The 20,109-nt window shown below is 42.1% G+C and overlaps 1 protein-coding gene across 6 annotated transcripts in view; it reads left to right on the top strand.

Moving 5' to 3' along the window:
- The window catches only part of LOC112562574 (TNF receptor-associated factor 4-like), a 30,347-nt gene extending 10,549 nt beyond the window's left edge, over positions 1–19,798 (top strand). For 3 of the 6 annotated variants that reach the window (XM_025235881.1, XM_025235883.1, XM_025235886.1), the window contains exons 2-7: positions 14,995–15,046; positions 15,957–16,061; positions 16,326–16,490; positions 16,728–16,889; positions 17,470–17,625; positions 18,122–19,798. In XM_025235881.1, coding sequence (XP_025091666.1) covers positions 14,995–15,046; positions 15,957–16,061; positions 16,326–16,490; positions 16,728–16,889; positions 17,470–17,625; positions 18,122–18,736 — 1,255 coding nt within the window. In that variant the 3' untranslated portion in view covers positions 18,737–19,798. Of the gene's footprint in view, positions 1–838; positions 2,838–4,641; positions 5,678–9,397; positions 12,020–14,994; positions 15,047–15,956; positions 16,062–16,325; positions 16,491–16,727; positions 16,890–17,469; positions 17,626–18,121 lie in introns of those variants that run through there. The other 3 variants (XM_025235885.1, XM_025235884.1, XM_025235887.1) reach the window with 3 other exon arrangements.
- Positions 19,799–20,109: the final 311 nt, after the last annotated feature.

Genomic DNA, 20,109 nt, shown 5'->3' with positions numbered 1-20,109 from the left:
GGGAATGGGAGATGGAGAGATGTGATAGGGAGTTTAAATTCTTCTGCGAGCGAGGCATGTTACGGATTTTTTTTTAAGGCTTGCATTTTTCATTTCTGACTCCCGATTTAAAGGCTGTGTTGCTATCATTCAGGACCAGCCTATACACCACGTTTCACTGAAAATAAGACTGGGTCACATACTAATGTTTGCTCCAAAAGAGGCATTACAGCTTATCTTAAGGGGATCTTTTTCCGTGTGCAGCACTCTACATTTATTCAAGGACAAAACTTTACATTTGTTCTTCTACTGTCTTGTCATCTTCCTCTGGAACATCGTCGTAACTCGTTATTTAGTTACATATTAATGTTGCAACATTTGACAAAGTATTTACATGTGTGTACTCCAAGCACGTTAAAAACATGTATATATATGTATATGTATATGTATATATATATACCTTTTTTAGGGATTTAAGTTGTTCTTAATAAATTATTTTTCTTTTCATATTAGATAGCATTTGGTAAAATTATGCATGCTGCCATTTTTTACGACTTAAGAAGATTGCTAAGTGATTTCTCAGCTCTGCTTCCGGCGTACTCAGGCTCTTCTGTGACCCTAAGAATGTTTTTGTGACCTCCCCCCCCCCTCTTCCCACATTGCTCATATTTCGCATGCCAAACCTGATGGACTGTGATCAATAATGCAAGTAAATACTCGATGTGATTGCAAGCTGTTGCTTGTGTTTGAAGCCTCTTCGAGAGTTCGTCGAGGAATTTCTTTGCATATCGATTTCGCCAGAGGAACAAGTAAGCTACTTAAAGGTAGCCCAGTGATGATTAACGAGGAGTTGATGATTCGCTGAAAGACCTGGATGACATCGATTATATTTAGGACTTCTGGATTAATCTTTTATACGCTCGTGGAATGCATGTTGATTCTGTGGCTGCTTGAAACTTCCTCCAGCTCTAGCTCTCATTCAGTTGATCGTAGCACCCTCTAGGTTTAGCTCTCATTCAGGTGTTCCTAACATCAGCCTCCAGAGTTTTTTCAGCTGTTCCCAACGATCATCAGGTCTGGCAATCACTCCACTGATCGATCAACTTCGAGATTGAAACTCCTCAAATGAGGTTTTCAAAAACGGCACTAGAATTAACGAAATTAGTTGTAGATGAACTGTTCACTGGTGTTTGAAGCAGAAACTTGCAACAAATTTTCATAAAACGTTTTCCCGTCATTCCTTTGAGGAAACGTTTCTGCGGGAAAAGGTCCCCTAGCGCAGAGGCGTTAAACTGTAAGAGTGTAAGTGGTTCAAGTGTCTAGGGAATGGGCATACGGAAGTCGGAATCCCAACCCTCTCCTTTCCCATGTTTTTTTCTGTTGCCTGATAAACGAGTCAATCCTTAGGCAGAGAGAGAGAAAGGGTGGGGGGCAGACACAGGGAGTGTGTGTGGCACAGACGAACCGATGATGGATGATGAGTCCAGTAACCAAGAGGCTGATTCACCTCCCTCATGAGTGAATATAGTTTGGGACAAAACTCGAAATTCTCCAGGAGATCTTAGAGTGATTAGCTGAGGACAGGGAGGGTAATTAGAAGGCGGAAAGTGGCAATTAGCTGAAACAGGTAGACATATTGCAGGAGGCTCCCGCAGACATGACTGAGTGTGTTGTGTCATGTGCTCGGCTTTACGAATTGAGATCGGCGGTGCCTCGCTGGGAAGAACTTTATGGATGGAAGGCAGTTCAAACGTCCAACGTTGATGGTGTCGCATGCACGATTCATGATTGGTCATTTTCCTCAGCTCCGAGTTTCCTGTCTGAGGAATAATACATCAGAGGGTGACTGGGTAAAGATGCAAATTGCTTTGCGTAATCGATAAATTATATCAGGTGCGAGTGCAGAAACTAGCATTGATTAGCTGATTTTAAGCTGTATAAAGGAAGCAGCAAAAGAGTAGCTACAAAAAAAAAACAAAAAACAAATAGTGAGAGGAAAAGGGGAGAGAAGGCAGGAAGAAAAGAAAGAAGACATGGGAAAAAACTCATCAGTTTCTGATATTGAAATGGCTTTGATTCCGTTTTGTTTTACATCGCCTTTCTAGCCTTTTATGTCTCCGCAGTTGTGTAAGGGATGTAAAGAGAGAGAGAGAAAAAGAAAGGAAGAATGTAAAGGACTGGAGGAAAGAAGGACAACAAAGACAGATGCTGTTTCTATTCTAGTACCTAAGTGACCTGGCGCCTGTTGCTTCTAACTTATATCTCGCACGCAATTGTCGATACGAACGCAGACAAGCCCAACGCTCCTTCAGCCTCCCGTGGAGTTGTATCCGAGGGTTAAATTCTGCCGCACGGCATCTCCAGGTTAAGACAAGAGCACATTTTTCCCAGCAGTAGTTCCCGTTTCCTGCTGCCGTCTTCCCGACCTCTAGGCGCCATTCTTGCTTCGTTCGCACTGAAAAGTACCGGGGTGAAGAGTGGGGGGGCTGCTCAGCAGATTGACATCTTTTATGGAAAGTAGACTGGTAGATGAGTATATCTGTTGTTCGTATGAACACAATATGCAATGAATAGTGGGATGCGGTGTTGGTGTTGGCGGCGACATGTGGGAGCTGCTATCTCCGATGAGGCAGACCCCGCACAGTTGCTGGCTTGGTGAGGGAGGGAAGAAATCAATGGGGCCACTTCTGTAAGGGTCCGTGTGCGTCAGCTTGCGTGTGGCGTTACCACACGGCGCGTGCCAGGGTGAAGTGGAGCCGAGCTCTGTCGCGCAGTCACTTTTCAGTCGCTCGCCATCTGATGTGCAGTTGAGGATAAAGCGCCTTCAGGTACAAGTGGTGGAATCAAGGGAAAAGGTGGTAAGTAAATAATAAAAAAATTATTTTCGAACGTGCACTGGAATCCCCTTATCGTTTCCCGTTTTGTTTTTCCTTTAATTACACGTTCTCGTTTAATATCACCCTTTCCTTGCATGGGACTGACAATTTTCAGCAAAACTACAAATATTTGAAATATGTTTCTGTTCATCGTCTTAATGTCTAATTTTTTAATTATCGCATACGTATTCAGCTGTTGCCTGTATTGCTTTCTGCAAAGTGTTTCTTTTTTGACAAAATTCACAAGTGTGGACTGTTGTTATTTGTCCGCTTCAAGCGTTTGTCACGACTGAATAGCCAGGGGTCCATTTAAGTTCGTTGGTAGTTTGTTTCAGCTTCCAAATTGTTGACAGAATTTTTACTCAACCCTTTTAAATTTATTTTCCAGTAATTGTTTTTCTTAGAAGGGTCTGTACTTGGGAATTCTACGTGTAGATTGTGTTTAAATATAGTATCGCCAGTGCAGCTGTGCTGATATAATATTGCCAATGGTGCTGTTAATTTAAAAAAAAAACGGCATTAATGTAACTGCAAGCAAAGGGTGGACTATGTGTTCAAGGTGTCGTGTTCAGAGCTTCAACCATTGTGCATCCCCACACGCGCCTGCATGGCTGGCACGCGACATTAATTATTGCTAATGCACCGGATCGTTCATGCAACAGTTCCCACTGACAGCCTGAAACTGGCGGTGTAGTGAAGGCAGGGGGAGGAGAAGTTCCGTTACACTAACTTTCATGGCCACAGTTTGTGTTGTGGGGAAAGTGCTTTAGTGCAAACGTAATTAGGACCCAAGCCCGTTACTCACGTCATAGTCATTGCAGCATTTCCTGTTTCCATATTTTGAGGTCACATGTCATATCTCGGGGTTTGTGCGAAGAATGTCGTATATGGGAAGCGACCACCAGATGGCAGTAAATCTCCAAAGGCTATAACTGTGGACATCTACATTATCTGACCACCTCTGAGGTCGGATCTGCAAAGTGCATGGTTTGTTTACAACTCACTGATACTGGATTGTATTTTGAAAAGGCCATATTTTGCACGCGCACTTAATCGGCCTTGGTCAGCACGTGCACCAACAAGAATATTAATGAAACACACACACACTAGCGCGCGCACGCACGCGCTAAATAAATGCTTCAGTGGATCAATACTGTAGTACACACAACAATTAACCCAGAATTTAGCCCCACCTGAACGCGCTAAATGTTTCTTTTTTAAAAAAGGCACAAAAGCATGTAACAACAAACATAAAACAATGTCTATTCATAAATATTACCTTCAAAGTAGTTTTTCATCCCATCTTTGTCGTTTATATTCGCAAGTCCGTTCCAAGGAGGTGGAGCGAGTAAGACAATTATTCTTTATAAAAATGACTATTAGTCTTTTTATCAAGTAGACCGGTCTAGATAGTCCCTGTCTAGCAGGGGAAAAAATGATGTTGAATGTGCAACCAACAGTTAATCTATTTCCGTTGGTATGACTACAGAACTTCCGCCGATAACTAACAGTGATAACTAAGAGTGATAACTAAGAGCTTGTTACTTGAACTTCCTGCACAGCAGGCGATAAAAGCTCTTTAGACCATGGACACACATTCTGTCAACACAGTTCATGATCTGCAATTTGCCGTAGACCTTAGTCACACGAGAAAATGCTGACATTTTCATGGCGTCGGTAACTACAGCAACCACTCCCGGACGTTGGTCCTTGTTATATCATTATCTCCCTCTCGACCCAATTTTTTTTTTTTTTTTTTTTTTTTTTTGGGGGGGGTCCCCTCTCTTTGCCTTCTGGATGGTTCAGAAATCATCCCCTTGTACAAATCACCCCATTGAGCAATCTACGAAACAGCTATTATTGTAGGGTTTGTGTGTTTACTCTTGTTAACATAATTCGGAATTGTCTGTTATTTGACGAGGATAACTCTGTAGCGGGTGTTGTCTCTCCCTCTGGTTTCATTTCCGTTCACACCGCCAGACACAGGTAACTTTCACATGATTGATTCCATGATGCACTCATCGTCCTTCCTTTATTGTTGTTTTACTAGTATTTCATGTTTAAACACAATATTTCGACAGACGTACTCCGCCTACGCGTGCTTTTAACATCAGCAACAGGGTTGGAGTGGGGTGGGTGCTCAAAGACCACAAGAGGGGCAGTAATTTCCCCTTAGACTTTGTAGCCTCAAGGGTAATTGTGATCACAAGGCATTTGTCTGGCAATTACCTATCATCGGCTGCGGTGCCTGGGACGAAATTAAAGGGCGGGAGTATGTTGAATAAAATAGTCCTCTCGTCCTTATTACGCCGTTCGCACGCCACTTTAATGTTAGACAATCCTTCCGCGGCCCAATTCCTCCGCTGCATCCGCCCCGTTTTTTGACCCCTCCCTCCTTTCAATCTAGCACGCGCGCGCGCGAGCGATGACCTCGCTTGTCGTTGCCATGGAGACGACGTGCACGCATGGCGTTTCTTTTAAAAACTGGTTGCGTGCGTTGCATAATCGCGCGATGCTGTTGCTGCTGGGGGCGCGAGCGACTGGGGCGGCGGCGCGGTTAGTTGTGGGATACCGGAGAACTCACCCAGCCGAAGCTACAGGCGTGAAAACTCCGCGATAGCTTTTCATCCGCGCACTGGTCGGCGTCCAGCACGAGCACGGCACCCGGGGTACAGCTTCTTTGTCCAGTCTCACAGACGTGATTTCCTAGCAGCTGAGAGGATTATGTCCTGAAAGACTCCTTAGCACTCGGTGTTTCCTCCTGCTGTGTGAGCAAGAGGTCCTCAGGCCGCTGCGGTGGGAATGAACAGAAAGCCGCAAAGGTGCGTTTTGATTATTAAGAGCTTTCTTCTTCAGATAGCATTCTGTTTCAAACTCCTGACCCCTGAAGATGGGAGAAAGGAAATACAAGCTTTTGCTGGTATATGTACACATTTCCATATGTTTTCATTCCCGTGATGTTTTCAGCACTCTGACTGTGGGACAACGGTTAGCGTCTGTCATCAATACAGTGAGGGTTGGCTGGCTGGTTGGGTTCAGCTCTCGTCTTGCGCACACGATTCTTTCTCTGCATGTAGCATCTGTTTACAGGGCTGGCTGCCTTGCCGTGATATAGTCTTTGTTGTTGACTCGGCATAAAACACCAACCCACACCTCCCCCACCTTCAGACAGAAACTTATGTCATGTGATAAAGATCCGTCAGAACAGAAGTTAAAAAGTAAATCTGTTAATAAACAGTTGACAACACATATCATAGATTATTATTGTTATTATTATCATCATTGACGTAATATGTCTATTCCATGGGTGCCCAACCTACTACCCGCGAAGATACCTCATCCGACCCTCTCATTTTAACCAAATAAAAAAAATTCATTTTTAAAGTCATGATTCTGCAAAGCCGCCATGTTCTGGCCCTCGAGATTTTATATCATATCCAATCTGGCACTCGGGCGAGAAAAGGTTGGGCACCACTGTCTATCTCTATCCCTTTCCTCTTTTTTTTTTTTTTCGGTCTCAAGAAACAAAGGCTCGGCTCGTGGGTTATAGCATATTAGTGTCACATTGATAAGCCCACCACTCATTCGTCCAGTTTCGGAGAGAAGGTAGAATATTTTCCTGTACCTATTGGTCATGTTTCGTCTGCTCTATTTAGTCTTTAGGTTCTTTCTGTTTCATTATCTATCTGCCCTGTCTCGCAGAAAAGTCTCACCTCAAAATCCTCTGTACCAGATGGAGACAAACAGCACAGACATGTTGGACTTGGCGACTATCTAACATAAACTTTGAATGCAGTTGCAAATACACATTTTGACATTTCAAGTGATTACTTGTTTTGTGGACATAATTGTGCAGCATATGGCAGAGTTAGTTGTAAGCTGAGCATCGATGAATGTTCGTGGACCCCAGTGGTCCCTTTTAACGGCAACACAATGCATTTTCGCCGGTGTTTGCCAGCTTAATCATCTTAATCGAGGCCACGTCGAGTGCAATGTGACGCAGTCGAATGAAGTAATGTTGCTAAGCTACCGTGACATCTGATTGTGACGGGAGATGGAAGTGGTCACTCATCCTCCTTCCTGCAGCCCCTCACTCACCGAGTCCGACAGAAGAGTGTGCGACTGGCTCTGGAGCAAAGAGAGGCTCTGATGACATTATGGCGACGTAGAATAATTTGTTTAAGTGTCTGTTCGCGAGATAAGGTATCTCCCAACATTTAAAACATGCTTGCATGTTGTTAAATTCCTTGTTAGGCATAATCTGTATAATAAAATGTGTCTTTTTGAAACGTTTTGTTATTTAAACATTCATAACTGGGAAGAGATAAACGCATAATGTTAAGGAATATTGAGAAATATTATTGGGGAACAACAAGAACTATCATCTGGATGGAACATGTCTACTTGCAGTGTGCTGTTCATGCGGCAATATTGCAAACGAAAGTGATCAGATTAACCAGTGATCAGTTGTCCTTTGTTTGCTGAAGTTCTTTACTTGGAGTATGCTTTAAGACCTTCCAGACTGGATTTGTCTATCTCAGTAATGAGCTTAACTTACTACAAGATGCTCATTCCCTTTTTTAAAGCTAAGTACTCTATTCGGTTTTGCGAGATTCAAACTTTTAGTGTTTAAGTCAAATCGCTGATCTCATGTTCGAATATGGATACAATTTTATTGTGAAGGCTATACCCAATGGGAGAGCTGGTAGCCTGTTTTAATTAAGCATATCTAATAATCTCACGGATTTTATCTTCTGCTATGCACAGGTGATAATAAACGGAAATAGTTATTGGCTCATATCTGGGATATAGGTTATCAATGAATCACTAATCCCAATGATCTTACAACAATATTCACTCAGGTAGGTTTTTATGAAGCTGTGGACGTGAAAGTTTTCCTTAAAAATGTTGGTTAATGAATGAATTTATTTTCATGCGACTTACAATAACTCACAGAAGATTTGCTCTTTGGGGTTGAAAGCGGGTGTTTCTTTGTTAGACAGCGAATTGAAATTCAATTTCTCACACTCGGCGTTCAACGTGTCGATCGAAGACCCGTGAGATAATACGGGCCTGTTGTGAAATCCGAGATGAGAACAGGTGCCCGATCAGTAACGGGCCAGAGACACCCGTGTCTCCTAGAAACAACCCGTGGCTTGCAATAATGGTGGAGTCGAATATGGAAAACGACGCCGAACGATAGGGTGTTGTCCTGGAAACCAGGAGTGTTCTAGCAAAATAGCTCAGGAAATACGGAGCCACCAACCAGTGGGAATTGTGACTGTCGGTAGACACTCGATGTCCAGATAATGACCAATTTTCAGACGGTGCTGAAATCATAGACATTATCGCGGATATGCGTGAAGATCCAAAGCTTTACCATCGGAAATCTCAAGGATATCCGACGAAGCAAAAGCGATATTTATCTGGATGCAACATAAATAGTAGACAACTACACTTCCGCGTTTGATTCTTACGCGTGAGAGTAAATGATTAAAAGTAGACGATGATGTCAAGGAGTTTAGTTTATTCCTTGTTGCTCCCTTGAGGAGCATAGGGCCGCAACAACACCTCGTCAGCGGACCCGGTTTTGGGCAGCAACCTTCATTTGGGCCCATGTGGTTCCCATGTCCGTTGCCTTTCTGCTGTTCTTTTCCAAGTCTGCATTGGTATCCCAACTCTCCTCTTCCCCTGAGGGTTCCAGTCAAGTCCTGCTTGGCAATGGTGTCAGCTGGTTTGCGCAGGGTGTGTCCTATCCAGCCCCATTAGCGCCTTTTGATGTCTTGCCTAGTGATATTCTAGTTGGTTCTTTTCCACGGGCAGCTGTTGGAGATCGTTTAGGAGGAGACTAGCTTTAATTTGATACCAAAGTCTGAGATATCCAATATTCAAAAGATGTGAATGTGAAAAGTTTGGATAGCGATTTGTTATGACCACAAAGTACCAATCGTATTAATAATGGCGTCAGAAGATGTAGAATTCGTGAAACTACAAAACTATCAGATTGAATATTCAGAAAATAACTCTCAGGCGTCGGGATCTGATGTTAAACAAGATGTGGTAAAACCGGAGTGTGTTCCACTGCCTGTCGCCGTCAAGGCCGACAACGGCTCTGAGTCGAATCATTGTAGAGGTTTTGTCAAGACCTTTCTCCCTCTGTTATTCACGATGTTCTGTTTGAAAACGACTGTGGGTAGGTTTAGGTGTTATTCTCTTTCTTCAATTCACACCCAACTCACTGACTTCGTGCAGGGTAGGAAGTATGAACGGCGATAGACAGAAGAAATCAACAGAGTGCTGAAGCGCCGCCCTCTCTCCAGTAAACCAGTAGAAACATCTTTGGGCAAGTGAACTTCACTGTGAACAAGTCAAGGCATGTTTAATATCTTTTAATGTCTTCCCGGCACAACTACAAAACTGCTGAATGATGAGAAAAGATGCGAACAACTTGAGCTCACAAATACAGGAAGAAGGAAGAGCCAGATATTGCTAACCACCCACAGGCAACAGGAAAAGTCATCTGTAGTAGGATGTAGCTGCTGAATGCCGTGTCAGTAGCAAAAGCCAGATCACTAAAGTTAAGAAACAGTCGCCAATGAAATAGGAGAAGCTTGTGCAGATGTTGCAAAAGAAGCTTCTGGAAAACCAGTGTAAGCAGCAGTTGAAGAAACAAGACTTGGTGCCATGTGTGTTAAATATAATATAATGGTTTAAAATACATTTGTCTAAAACAGCTCAACAAACTGAACCCATTAACGCATTATCTGATAAAAGAGTTAGATAGATGAGAAGAAAAAGAACAACGGTAAAGCCAGACCCCACTCGTCATGCATTGGAAATCTTCAAAAGGAGAGGAGAGAAGGTTAAGTCGATTCCGTTATCATGGACTGTAGATTAGGAGCACACGTACTGTTCCCCGGGGGCTCGAAGAGGCTGCCACAGGGATAAGAATAATTTTGCCTTCGGCCCCTACGGTCACCAAAAACAGCTGGAAAAGGTGGGGTTATCGAATTCCTCCTCGTTCTTGCTACCCGTGGAAGCCAGCAGGGATGGGGTGGGGTGCATTTAGTGCGCGATAGTGGAGCGGGCACGTGTGCTGGGGCTAACGATCGCCGTTATTTCTGGAAGCTGAGTGGGTCGAGACAAACACAGGGTTCTAACTAGGATCAGAGGCATGATAAGAACTATGCTGTGGTATGCTTTTTGTATTTTTAAAAACTACTAAACGCTTTATTTGCTTCAAAAATGCGCAGTCGTTTGTTGGGTTAAGTTTCTATGTATTTAAATCCACAATACTCCATAAAATGATAACGCATCACGATGATGTCATTGCCATTATATCAGTTATTTCCCTATAGTCTATGGTACCTCTTAACTCCGTTAATACTATGATAACAGTTTTGCTATAGTATGCCTTCTTCCATCGTTGGGGGCATAAATTCACTACGCACAGGAGCCGCAATCTTTAGCTTTGACACTCCTTTCACTCTCGATTCATTTCCATCGATGATGAATATCAAATAAATATTGAGATATCACTTTCAGAGAAATAAACAGTATTTTTCTTTCTAGAATATTTTAAAATAAACCTTTCCAGTCACCATGGCTACTATATTGTAACGCTCGTGCTCATGAGGTTAGGTGGGGGTTGGTTGGGAAGGAGAGGTAGTTGAAGGAAAAATTCAATGCGATGACCAGCGTGATGGAGTGGCTCTCCTCCACTCCCCCATCCAACATGTCAGATTATCGCCTGCAGCACATCATGGACAGAAGCGTGGAAATACAACTATTTCTTGCCGTATTCATCCTCATCTTTTGTCATCGACTAGGCCATTCTTTGAGACAAAGATCACGACGATTGCAACGTCGATGACGGATTAGAACGAAAAAGAGGAAAGAAATGGTAGGGGAGGAAGAAAGCTGTCTTCTTATTACTTTTGAAGATTAGCTGTGATGGTCGTTAACATGGTTTTGGTCCAGAACAAGTGTATGTTACGACCCATTTGTACACCTGTCAGGGCCAACTGAGGCAGGAGAAAAAAACAGTCTGTGCAACGGCCAATCAGAATGAAGAGCGCAACTAGAGCGTGTCCCTTGGGGAAAGATTTCCCCCGCATGCCGAGACGCTGTGCTCCCCAGTGAAAAGGTCGGAGGCAAAAGCTTGCGCGCCATCACTTGGAGCAGGTGTAAGAGAAGTGAAAATATCTCAGCACGAGGGCACAAAGAGTGTGGTGCTTACTGGTGCATGTGTGCTGTGCACCGGGCTTGAAGCTAAGATTCGCCGACAATGTTGTTAAGATTTATTAGAAAACGGCTGTGCAACAATCTCTCTTTCTGTCTAATCGTCCCCCAGCATATAATGATGCAATACACTTTCTTTCTGCTACCAGTTAAAGATTGGAAGTTAAATTCTAGCCGCTGATGAAGCAGTCCATTATAACTTACCCTGTGTTTGTTGAACGCACTTTACCCGCCTTGCTACATGGCGGTCCAGGGGGGCAACTGTTAGCGCCTGTCACCCACACAGAGGATTTGCTGTCCTGGGTTCGTATCTCGTCTTGGACACGCTATTTATAGTCTGCACGTGGCATCTGTTTACAGGGCTGAATACTTTGCCGTGGTATAGCCTTAGTTGCTGGCGGCGTAAGACACCTATCTCCCCACCCTCTCACCTTCCGAAAGAGATATGTAATTACCCGTAGTACGATCTTCATGCATTTCAAACCGCCATATTTCCTTAGTCTCTGCCGCTTATAATGCTTGTGACTGGCAGTGGCTGAATTGTGAAGTACACTATATTATATCGATCAGATATGTCATGGCGCATTGTAATCAGCTGGTCCCAGTAGGAGCAATGGTCTTCGTCCTGACGTTGAGACCACGTGGCCTGAAACAACAAACATCATCCTTCGTTTTCTCCCTCAACGTCTCACTTCCTTCTCCCAGCTGCCCCCTGTCGGCCGAGCGGTGAATGGCAGAGTGCCGGCGGTAGTGGTTAAACGTGACTTGTCGGCAGATGACACGTGTCGGGTGTCAGGTTCCCAATCCTACCCCGGCATCCGACCCTCCTGACAGGTGCCATTACAGCTTCCGGTCTTCATCATTTCCGGAGTCTGGCACCTGCAACTGTGATGACATATTTCACGCAGTCAATTGGGAATCAGGTTTGAGTTTAGACTTCAGTTATTGTTTTCTTTTTTGTACGTGGATCTCTCCATGTTTTGCATTTAAATCAGGTGTCCTAATAATGTCCTTTTAACAGTCTTTGCGTGCGTAAGTGAGAGATAGACAGGATAGACAAAACAAAAAAAACAAAAAAAAAAACCCCACAACATCAAGAGAGAGAAGACAGGAAAAAAAGTTACAAGAAACGTAACCTAGCACAATTAACTGTAAGTGGCTCAACCTGCCTAGGGCAGTTTTATAAAAGTTCGGAATGATGGAAACGCAGTTTTTGTAGAACCCTACTTTCTTCCATTAACTAATGAGGGGTGAATGGGGGATGGATAAATAGGATTGATGTTGCTCGAGCAAGATTAAAACTAGAGAACGGCCTTTTGCCAGGCAGAACAGGAACAACAAACATTACTGAATTAAAAGAATTAAAACAAACCTTTTGTTTTGGCGGACATCAACAGCACAACCAGAGACCTGCATTGTACGTAAATTATCTACATTTCTAATTGAGTTGAATTCACTTGGACATGATCTTGGTGACACCTTCGTAGCTTCTCACGGTTGTTCTAGTCGAGTGATTGATTCTTCCATTTTGCACGCGGCATTGTTTGCGGAGGGTCGTGCTGACCTGCCATCCAGCCAGCGCAATGAGAAGGCGCACGCGACTGTTTGAGAGAACATCGCGTACTCCGCCTAAAAGCGTGCGCTGAATGTAAAGGTGATCTCCCCTTTGTATCCACCCACACACCCACCGTCCCGTGTTTGGATGTAATCGACAATTGTAAGGGTGTTTAAATCAACCACGGCGAAAGAAAAAAAGTGAAGCAAGGGCGGAGAAATTGACGAGACACCGGGGGAGCTGGGAGGAGGGGAAAGGATGGGCAGGTGTGAAGGTACAAGAACCAATCCTTTGCTTAGACGTCACATTCCTTCTGGGTGGCAAACATCGGTCACCCTAGGTCAGGAACAGATGGTCCACTTTAAAAAAAAAAAGACTAAAGGACTGAGTACATGGTTTCGTAAATAACTGCAGCGTCTGGTTTCATGTTTGCGTGTTACAGCTGCTGATACTCTTTTCCTGACCGTCAGTCAGTCCACGAACTTGTATTAAACAGAACTGCTGGCAGACGACTTTTTTTCTGGTAACTACTAAAACGAGGCAGGTGTGTACAAAGCTTCCGGTTTATTCACATTCATTGTTTAGGCTCGCCGAGACTAACTTCATAAGAGGCTGAGCGTTGGTCTCGGCAGACAGACAGCCACACACGTCCGTGGTCAGTCGTCCCTTGACCGGCACCTGTCGTTGGGGGATCACATGGATAGACCCGGCAGCTGACAGGGCCCGCCACTCTTGCCTGTTGTGGGCAATGGTCTTTAGGTCTTCTACAAGATGACCAGACCAGTCTTTGACGATCGTAAACCATTTCTTTCTTAGCCCACCGCGGCGTCGGCTCTCCAGGATCCTCCAAGATCAGTCTTCGACAAGGTGTCGTTCCGGGTCACGTGGCCAGAGAAGACCAGCTTATGTCGCATGACTGTTTAAAGTAGAGGTTTCTTGTGTATATTCTTAAAGACAGTTACTTGACAGTTATGACCAAACTACGTAAGGGTATGGGACTGCATAATGATTAAGTGTGAAGATATCTGATCAACTAATAAAAAGTTACTTTTGTTGTTAAAAAAAGACAACTGTTGCAGCAGCACCTGTTCAGTTCCTTCATTGTCGCCCAAACTCAATTTCCACGCCGAAATGTTAAACAACGAATTGCATCGCTTCGCTTTCCGCGTGCACGCAATAACAATTAATATACACAACAAAACGGTTTCTTTGAATTCACTCATTTATTCAGAATCGATGTTGGCTTTAGATGATGACAAACATTCAGCCATTCTCTGGGATTGTGCAGCTGTTTTACGGGGAATCTTGTCGCTGGCTAAGGCTGTATCGAAATGCCAACAGCTTCCTGCTGAACCCCAGTCTTGCGGAACTGGCGAACATGTCGAGTTGTCGAGGGCGAGTTGACAGCTGTTAGCACTTAGCACTGAAGCCCGCAGTTTAGCGGGCCTTGGAGGTTTTAGTGTTCGTGTGTTGAATAACTAGTTGATATGTTGGCTTGCTGTTCATGTGGAGCGCAATAATTCATTATTGCAAGCAGTGTGGCATTGTTGGTGACCACGCGTGTACAGTTGACTGGCTGCGGGACATGGACATTGCGTGGCACGTGCGATAGTGCGTGCACAGTTGACCTTTCCGGGCGCTGTTACACGAGCTTTGGTGGCGCTTTTCCAAGCATGAATGAGCCTATAACTCAGGGTGTGAATGGGCCTCGTGAGTAGTTTTTGGTAGGCGAAAGTTGCACTAACGCAACCCAGCTTTGGCGAGAATGTTATTAATGAATCGGTGTTGATGCATGCGGTGCTTGTAAGCAGAGAAGCAAAGCAAATATGTGGGCTGTACACAGGATATTAAGACTATGGTTTGTGAACCTTTTCTTTTGAAGATTATTTGATTGAGCGAGGTAGATTGGGGCAAGCCAATTCTGTCTTACTGATACTGATCTGATCAATTGAAACTTTTTTTTTCTTTTTGGTATGGCGTTCTTTACTTCTGTCAAAACATGGGATACACTTGAATCACTCTATGCAGACCTGATTGGCATGGCACACGCACACACGCTTTTATTGTCTTCTTTTATTAAGAATGTCGGGACTTGCTGTTTCTATAGTTCATCTTTTCACAACCATGTTTGGGTCTCATCACCCATCACTTTTGCCCATTGCTTGTTTGTCAGATATCAGCGCAGCTGTACTTGAAAGGAAACATTTAAAAAAGCCATCAAATAATCTTCAAGTTCTTATATTTTTGCATCTAGATGTTAGACACTTAGTATTTTTATATTTGTGTGTGTGTGCATAGAACACTCTCTTCAAAAATTATATCGTATGATTTTCTTCATCGCAGTGGAGGAGTGTTCAAGTGTCCTGAAGATGACAAGCCACTAGACTATGCTAAGGTGAGGATAATACAACTTCCTCCATATTGTCCTTCATACAATTTTACTTGTAACAAGTTACAGGAGAAGAACAGTTGCTCAAAAGAAAAAACGGGCTATATTTAAGGCAGGAGCATTCCTAGCAATGTCTCTGTGCCCATTCATATTCATGCATTCAAACTTGTTTGTAGTCGTAAAAAATAATAATAAACAACCAGTTTTTATGAGCTATTAGACCTGCATGATGTAGCAGTATAGCTTGTACTCTCTAACATGAAAAGAAAGAAAAGGTGACGGAAATTTACATGGACAGTGAAACATCTCAGTTAACTATTTAAAGTCATTTTGTCTTTTAGGTTATGTACATTGCTACAAATATTTAAAGATTCATGATGATTTAATCATGAAAACTAAGCCTTGAATGGAGATGGTTAACATTGGAAGAAGGTATATGGTTATACTGGTAAACCTGTATACTTTGGGCTTGTTAATACAAAAAAAGAACAAATCTTCTACACTATTTATATTGTTAACAGTAAGGATCATCAGACTGAAAAGACAATTACCAGTATGTGCGTGCCGGTATGTGTGCATGCATACACGTGTGGGAAACAAACATTAATGTCAGTTTTACTAGTGCTCCAAATGTAGATGAAAAGCAAAATGGAGACAGTTGGTGGTGCAGTGGCTAAAGTGCCTGTTACTGTGACAGTGAGAATTAGGGGTCATGGTCCTCTCTCTACTTGCATGTGCATGAGTGCAGTGTGTGCATGCATGTTTTTGTGCATAGGTTCACAATCACAGCAATAACTTTTTCCTGTACAAACTTCCAGTTGACTAACAGTTCAAAAACGTAAATGCACTTTCCTCAGAAAGTAAAACAGAACAAATTTTTTTTTTAATTGTGTATATTGCTTTATTGTCTGTCCAGCTTTACCCAGATCAAGAAGTGGCAACAGAAATCATGAACAGCCTGGTGAGGTGCACACATTACAAAGATGGCTGCCGCTGGATTGACAGACTGCAGAACCTCCAGGTAGCCTCTCAAGGCTGAAGGCCAAGATATGTTGTGTAACATGCAACCTGTATCTGTTGCCAATCCTCAGTATAGACACTAACATTTAATACGGACAGTAAGACTTCATATGATGCAGCAAATCCCATCGGTGGTGATTATAAACAAATCTGTTTCCTTAATCCTTAGGAATTAAAATAATTTTAAGAAGTAAAGATTCATAAAACATAACACGACATTTTGAATTATCCAAAGATTTTTACAAGACCCATGTGTATTTTGCAGGTTCACCTCGATTCCTGTTTATTTGAATCTGTACAGTGTCCTAATCGATGCTCAGCTCACTTAATGCGTTTCAATCTGGATGACCATATTGAATACCTTTGCCCAAAACGACGCGTTGTCTGCGATTTTTGTGCCCAAGAGTTTCCAGGAGATTACATGGATCAGGTTTGTGGATGTAAACAAATATACTATACTGAACAGGGCTACACTTAAAACAAGCACTGATAATTGAACAGTTACAAAAAATATGAAGTTTTGAAAGTTTGTTCAGCTCTGCCATGCACTCTTAATTTGTTGACAAGCAAATAAATAAGCAAAACTTTGATTTCATGGATTTTTTCTATTTGTTGTATAATAACATAAAAGACATTTCAAGTCACCAAACGTTCCTTTGTCTTGCAGACCCATGCAGGCAACTGCCCCAAGGAGGTGCTTTGGTGTGAAAACAAATGTGGTGCAAAGCTTGAGAGGCGATTCCTATCTAACCACATGAAGAATGAGTGCCACAAACGAACTGTAACTTGCCAATACTGCGACAGAGAGTTTGTCTATGAAACTTTGCAGGTGAGATGCATTAACAGACCTCATCTGAAAGCTGTTTTGGGAAATAGAGGTGTATTTTTGAATATTTTTTATTTATGAAACTTGTCAGACATAATCTGTGTAAACTCCTTCATTAAAAGCATTTTTATTTTTGATGGTGGCATGGGGGAGTTGTTTTCATTACAAAAGCAACAAACTGAAGTGGGTTTACTATTCATCAGGCTCTTAATGTGGTAGACAGGGTTCAAAACTCTCCTACCAACGCCTTTATCTCAGTACTCATGTCACTTGGGCAAGGGGAGTTTTCATCTAGAAACCCAGGCAGCCATCTGTCCTGCAGTCAATTAAACTAAACATGGTGGTTTTTAGAACCAGCATAGTCTTATAATCAGACAATACTATGCCATTTAAAATATATTGTTAATTGATAACAACAGAGTCCATTATTATTATTATTACCTTTATTTGAGATTGCTTTGTAGATCCTTAATGACGTGGCAACTGTGAGTATCAAATAGGAATAATAGAGGAAATGCTATGTTACATAAGTTGAATGGAATATTCAGATTTCAAATTCACTTCTTTCCTCTTGGAACAACAGACTCATCAGTACCAGTGTCCAAGGTTTCCAGTCTCCTGCCCCAACCGCTGTGACCCCACCAAAATTCCACGTGAGGAAGTGGAAGTACACGTGCAGGAGCTGTGCCCATCTGCCACAACTGCCTGCCCATTTAAAGAGGCAGGGTGCAAGTACAAGGTGGGGTGAGATCTGATGTTTTAGCTGTGAAAATTTAGTACATTTTTAAACTCATTTACGCCAGAGGTTGAAATTTTTTATTTGTGCATGGAATTCATGAATATGACCTACAGATATTCAAGGAATAAGAATTTGAAGAGAAAAAAGTTATTTTGTTCCAATAATAGAAAACGAGGCATAAGTGGGTTAACAGAGCATCTTATCAATTTCTCTTTTTAAAGACATGCAGCAAGTACACATGGGAGCAAGTCTTTAATGATTTCATTCTGTTTTCTTACCATCTTCATTATCTGGAGTGTAATGCAAGGAGAGATGGTGACCATAAAGATGTAAGGGGAAAATGTATGAAGCAAGATGACTTTTTTCTTGTTTATTATAAAGTGCTCATAATCTAATCTTTGGTTATCTTGATCTGTGCATTAGCCTGTTGGTATGGTTTAATTTAGCTGTAAATGCAAATATGTAGTAGTTCATAGTTATGACTTTTTATGATCAGTGCCCACGCTACAGTATGGAGCATCATCTGCAAGAGTCACAGAACACTCACCTTCAGCTGGCGTGGGATTTGGTCCGGCGACAGCAGCAGCAAATCTCACACCTTTGCAGTAGTTTGCATGCCACCACCCATGTCACGGATGGCACATTCATCTGGAAAATCTCCTCTTATAAGGCTAAATACATCGAGGCTCTCTATAAAAATGGGAAAGAGCTAGTGAGCCAACCCTTCTACACATCACGCTTTGGCTACAAGGCTGCTCTCTCAGTTTTTCTGAATGGAAATGGGGCAGGAGAAGGGAAATATCTTTCTGTTTACATTAAACTTATGCCTGGAGAATATGACAATATTCTTGAATGGCCGTTCCGCCTGCCCGTCTCCTTTACTTTGTTTGACCAGAATGAGGATGTTGAAATGAGAGCGCATTTATCAGAGAGTTTTGTGCCAGATCCAACCTGGAAACATTTTCAAAAACCTGTCAAAAATGTGGATTCTTTAGGGTTTGGATATCCAAAGTTTGTGTCAAATGAAATTCTGAAAACTCGAGACTATATTAAAGATGACTCTATCATAATAAGAGTAAGTGTGGACACAAAGCTTTTTATTTCACCTTGAGCTGTTGCCTTCAAAGCAATTTGCATTTAAAATGAAGCAGAGGACATTACTTAAGCTATATATGCTGCCAGCACCTCCTGTCAGCATTACGTGATAAACCCATCCCCTCAAACCAGCATTTCCTTTTTGAGGTCTAAAATTGGTTTTTAGTTTGATTGTTCTAAGCTGGTGGTGACCCAGGCTGACCCCGACTGACAAAAAAATCAGCTATTCAGATTGAAGGCAGTCACAGCTGTGATATACCAATGATATAACAGGATAGTTTTTGTCCTTCCCCACCCACCTTTTAAGAGGAGGTTGGTTGGAATCAAATGCAATGCAAAAACATCTGGGTCTTGCCATTTACCTTTGTGCTACACATAGAAAAGATTTTTCAAAAAGCTATATATGACTGAAGGTTGTTTTCTGGGACCTAGTTTTCATTACACAGCTAAACTGTAGTCCGAATGTTTCTTACTGTTGTGTGGTGACTGCGTGGTTAAGTCCTTTGCAATGTTTTAACAAATGCATGATGTATACATTGATTATATGAAGAGTCAGGATATTCAGAAGTCAAGGATCCAGACAGGTATAAGAAGACACTGATTTTATGAAAAAATCTTTTATTTGTTTTTTTTGTTTTTTGTTTTGTTTTGTTTTTAGAAATAATGCAAGAAATTTGTAGTCATCTCAAGGTGGTTGTTGTCCACCACATCTTAAGTAAGGTTCATAACAGTTTTGATGAAGGATGCAAGCATTTTCATTTTTTAATAATCAGTTTAACTAGTAAACCCATCAAAATAGATTATTCATAAGTGTTGCCAATGTTACCTATCAAAGTGTAATGTTTCACATTTTTGATGGAGTGAAATGAGTAATAGTGGTTGCTCATTTTCTACCACAAAAGATGGTGCTTCAAAACAAAATCCATTTCTTGGGCTCTTAACCACTATCACAAGTGGAAGCACATGAGTGTAGATTATGAGCTGTCCCATAAGCTCTCATTAAAATAAAATGTGTGGTCACAATGGGTCATTAAATGTAAATATCCTTCAAGAATAAAGCGTGACTGTAAATTGCAGAAATACTGTAGTCATAAGCAGATCCTTTTTGCAACTGGGTGAATGCAAGTGCATATGGTGATAAATCTGGTATTTTGTAATTTAATAACCAATTAAAGATACTACAGGTAATTACAATATAAATTACCCAGTTAATGACAAAATAAAGCAAGCAGAATGCTGTAAGATTCTCGTCTGCAGAACTGTTTACTGTTACTGAGTCGGAACTTGTCTTTGGAAGATGTTGATCAAAATGCTTGTCAAACCTAGCTGTTACACAATCCGTGCATCTGTGTCCATGCACAAATGTATGTGTATGCAGGCAAAGATTTG

Source organism: Pomacea canaliculata, linkage group LG4 (assembly GCF_003073045.1).
Source record: "Pomacea canaliculata isolate SZHN2017 linkage group LG4, ASM307304v1, whole genome shotgun sequence".
NCBI classification, from domain to species: domain Eukaryota; kingdom Metazoa; phylum Mollusca; class Gastropoda; order Architaenioglossa; family Ampullariidae; genus Pomacea; species Pomacea canaliculata.
The sequence above is the reverse complement of the archived record's forward strand: the minus strand, read 5'-3'. Positions and strand labels throughout refer to the sequence as shown.